Source organism: Oncorhynchus gorbuscha, unplaced genomic scaffold (assembly GCF_021184085.1).
Source record: "Oncorhynchus gorbuscha isolate QuinsamMale2020 ecotype Even-year unplaced genomic scaffold, OgorEven_v1.0 Un_scaffold_11056, whole genome shotgun sequence".
Lineage (NCBI taxonomy): Eukaryota > Metazoa > Chordata > Actinopteri > Salmoniformes > Salmonidae > Oncorhynchus > Oncorhynchus gorbuscha.
The window spans coordinates 3,490-8,036 of NW_025753702.1; the positions used below are offsets into that span (position 1 = coordinate 3,490).

The 4,547-nt window shown below is 45.6% G+C and overlaps 1 protein-coding gene across 1 annotated transcript; it reads right to left on the reverse strand.

The window, feature by feature from the left end:
* Positions 1 to 922: 922 nt before the first annotated feature.
* Positions 923 to 2,012, reverse strand: LOC124030383 (eukaryotic translation initiation factor 3 subunit M-like). Its single transcript, XM_046341748.1, has 2 exons — positions 1,852 to 2,012; positions 923 to 1,168 (listed from the first exon to the last, which is right to left on the reverse strand). Exons 1-2 carry the CDS (start codon positions 1,995 to 1,997, stop codon positions 1,045 to 1,047), a joined length of 270 nt encoding a protein of 89 aa, XP_046197704.1. The 5' UTR covers positions 1,998 to 2,012; the 3' UTR covers positions 923 to 1,044.
* Between the last annotated feature and the right edge of the window lie 2,535 nt (positions 2,013 to 4,547).

Sequence of the window (4,547 nt, forward strand, 5' to 3'; positions counted from 1 at the left end):
GTCGCTAGTCTTCTGTGGAAGTGGCACAGATAAAGAGAAGGAATGTGGTCAATGCCAGTCGCTAGTCTTCTGTGGAAGTGGCACAGATAAAGAGAAGGAATGTGGTCAATGCCAGTCGCTAGTCTTCTGTGGAAGTGGCACAGATAAAGAGAAGGAATGTGGTCAATGCCAGTCGCTAGTCTTCTGTGGAAGTGGCACAGATAAAGAGAAGGAATGTGGTCAATGCCAGTCGCTAGTCTTCTGTGGAAGTGGCACAGATAAAGAGAATGGAATGTGGTCAAGTGCACAGATAAAGAGAAGGAATGTGGTCAATGCCAGTCTTCTGTGGAAGTGGCACAGATAAAGAGAAGGAATGTGGTCAATGCCAGTCGCTAGTCTTCTGTGGAAGTGGCACAGATAAAGAGAAGACCAGTCATACCATAAATATTACAGTAAATGTTTCATCTTGAGTGAAATCATAAAACTGCTTTGTATTAGAGGTGGGAGACCATTGAGATAGGACACGGTATTCCTAACCTGTGTAACAACATCAAACTGACACTAGATCAGTTTCCCAACACCTCACCCAAAGTCTAAAAACCTAGTGCTGAAAGTAACACTGCTCTGACCTCAGCTGAGGAGTCAGGTTGATAGCACTGATAAGAGTAGGGTCTATAAACTTCTTAATCAGGTGACCCATTTGTCACCCTCAGTAACAGGCCCCGTCACCCCCCATCTCACATGGCCACTCTGGGTCTAACTAGAGCCAGATGCTTCGGGTCGCCAGGTGAAGAGCAACCATTAACACAACAGACAGCAGCTTCTCTGGAGAACACGGTCTCTGCTGATGTTTGCATGTGATGCTGAAACTTCTGCACTACCACTTGCCCCTGTAAACAGCCAGACATTTACATCTGGTATGAAGACAAGCAAAACAACCATGGAAGATCTCAATTAGTCTTTTATTGGGTGAATATAAAAATGGTGACTGAAGATTCAACCAAGGGAGTTTAACAAAGGAAAGGGGGAAGTTTTTTTAAAGAGGGTTTTGGAGAGAGAGAGATCTTAGGCAGAGGGGGACAGGGTCTGGAGGCTGGTCTTCACAGTTGCCAAATTGCCCTTCCAGGAGCTGAGACTGTCGTAGAGCTGCTGCCACTGCTGCTTGCCGAAGGTGCGGTGTGTGCTGTGGCTGATGGGGGCAGAGATGAACACACCTGGTTAGGGAAAGGGGAGCATAATGCCATACCTGGCAACCCTGAAAGGTATCATTGGAAATCTTAAGAGCTTTGAGTCTCCCTCTGACAGTGAAGTGCCTATATCGTCTGAAGACATTTTCCTTGTCATACACACAACCAAACCCTATGATTAATAAGTATGCATAGAACATACCACAACCGTAAGCACCAATCAGATCAGAGTCAAAGGGAACCTGCTTTGTAGCACAGAGTAAAAATAGATGTCTAGATTTCCTTTGCGGAAACCCATCAACAATAGCATTTATACTCAACTGGCAAAAACAAAAGCCTCCAAAGGTGAAAAAAAAGTATTTCTGTACAGCAACACAAGAACAAAGACCAACTCTATGGTTTATAGTGGGGAGCTCTGAAGAACAGTTGTCAGAAACCTTGAGCTGATTGCTACACAGTAAAGAGTGTCTATTACAGGGTCATATTCATCAGGCACCAAACGGAAGAAAAAGGACTGAAAAAGGGGAGGGACTACTACAACACCAGTTTTCCGTTTTCTGTTGCAAAAATGTTTCGCTACATTGTGCCGTAATACGACACAGCTTTAGCCTGCCAAACGCAGCCGCTGACATCGCAGAATACGATTAGAATAGCACGTTCTTAAAATATTCTTATTTTGGCTTACCTCACGATAACCTTTCTCTGTGTCTGGTCAATCTTGCAGTACACCATCTTAGTCCGAACGGCTACAGACAAAAGAGACAGGAAGACATTGAGGTGGGCGGCAGACAAGAGGGAGTATCCGTGTGTCAAGGCAACCCTCAAACACATTACAGACTTCTGAGAGGGCGACCAACGTCACAGTAACAATAAGGATACTAACTCCTACATGTCAGCTCCTATGACAGTTTGGTTCCTCAATTTGTCAAAAAAAAATACATCTACAGACAACATCCTGTTATGACCGTTTGAACTTTTTGTGTTTATAGATGTGAGGTGGACTGTTGCATTGAGGGGGAATTCCAGCAGGGTCAGAGGGGTATAGTATTAGTATCAGAGGGGAGTATAGTACTATTAGAGAGAGTGTGTGGGTCAGAGGGAGTAAGGTATTATTAGTGTGTGGGTCAGAGGGAGTATAGTACTATTAGAGAGTGTGTGGGTCAGAGGGGAGTATAGTACTATTAGAGAGAAGTGTGGGGTCAGAGGGGGAGTATAGGTATTATTAGAGAGTGTACTATTAGAGAGAGTGGGTCAGAGGGGAGTATAGTACTATTAGAGAGAGTGTGCGGGTCAGAGGGGGGAGTATAGTACTATTAGAGAGAGTGTGTGGGTCAGAGGGGAGTATAGTACTATTAGAGAGAGTGTGTGGGTCAGAGGGGAGTAAGGTATTATTAGAGAGTGTGTGGGTCAGAGGGGAGTATAGTACTATTAGAGAGAGTGTGTGGGTCAGAGGGGAGTATAGTACTATTAACTGCAGTTCCTGCTGCATGGTGTCAAAGGAGATCTCTTTAGTACTATGCCCATGAACGTCAGCAGACACATCTTAGCCATGTTCTGCTCATGGTTGAGACCTGGGGACAGGAAGACAGTCAGTAAAACACAGGACTAACATCATGGTTGAGACCTGGGGACAGGAAGACAGTCAGTAAAACACAGGACTAACATCATGGTTGAGACCTGGGGACAGGAAGACAGTCAGTAAAACACAGGACTAACATCATGGTTGAGACCTGGGGACAGGAAGACAGTCAATAAAACACAGGACTAACATCATGGTTGAGACCTGGGGACAGGAAGACAGTCAGTAAAACACAGGACTAACATCATGGTTGAGACCTGGGGACAGGAAGACAGTCAGTAAAACACAGGACTAACATCATGGTTGAGACCTGGGGACAGGAAGACAGTCAATAAAACACAGGACTAACATCATGGTTGAGACCTGGGGACAGGAAGACAGTCAATAAAACACAGGACTAACATCATGGTTGAGACCTGGGGACAGGAAATAAACACAGGACTAACATCATGGTTGAGACCTGGGGACAGGAAGACAGTAAAAAACACAGGACTAACATCATGGTTGAGACCTGGGGACAGGAAGACAGTCAGTAAAACACAGGACTAACATCATGGTTGAGACCTGGGGACAGGAAGACAGTCAGTAAAACACAGGACTAACATCATGGTTGAGACCTGGGGACAGGAAGACAGTCAGTAAAACACAGGACTAACATCATGGTTGAGACCTGGGGACAGGAAGACAGTCAATAAAACACAGGACTAACATCATGGTTGAGACCTGGGGACAGGAAGACAGTCAATAAAACACAGGACTAACATCATGGTTGAGACCTGGGGACAGGAAGACAGTCAGTAAAACACAGGACTAACATCATGGTTGAGACCTGGGGACAGGAAGACAGTCAGTAAAACACAGGACTAACATCATGGTTGAGACCTGGGGACAGGAAGACAGTCAATAAAACACAGGACTAACATCATGGTTGAGACCTGGGGACAGGAAGACAGTCAGTAAAACACAGGACTAACATCATGGTTGAGACCTGGGGACAGGACAGTCAACACAGGACTAACATCATGGTTGAGACCTGGGGACAGGAAGACAGTCAATAAAACACAGGACTAACATCATGGTTGAGACCTGGGGACAGGAAGACAGTCAATAAAACACAGGACTAACATCATGGTTGAGACCTGGGGACAGGAAGACAGTCAGGACTAACATCATGGTTGAGACCTGGGGACAGGAAGACAGTCAGTAAAACACAGGACTAACATCATGGTTGAGACCTGGGGACAGGAAGACAGTCAATAAAACACAGGACTAACATCATGGTTGAGACCTGGGGACAGGAAGACAGTCAGTAAAACACAGGACTAACATCATGGTTGAGACCTGGGGACAGGAAGACAGTCAATAAAACACAGGACTAACATCATGGTTGAGACCTGGGGACAGGAAGACAGGACTAACATCATGGTTGAGACCTGGGGACAGGAAGACAGTCAGGGACTAACATCATGGTTGAGACCTGGGGACAGGAAGACAGTCAGTAAAACACAGGACTAACATCATGGTTGAGACCTGGGGACAGGAAGACAGTCAATAAAACACAGGACTAACATCATGGTTGAGACCTGGGGACAGGAAGACAGTCAGTAAAACACAGGACTAACATCATGGTTGAGACCTGGGGACAGGAAGACAGTCAATAAAACACAGGACTAACATCATGGTTGAGACCTGGGGACAGGAAGAGACCTGGGGACAGGAAGACAGTCAATAAAACACAGGACTAACATCATGGTTGAGACCTGGGGACAGGAAGACAGTCACAGGACTAAAACACAGGACTA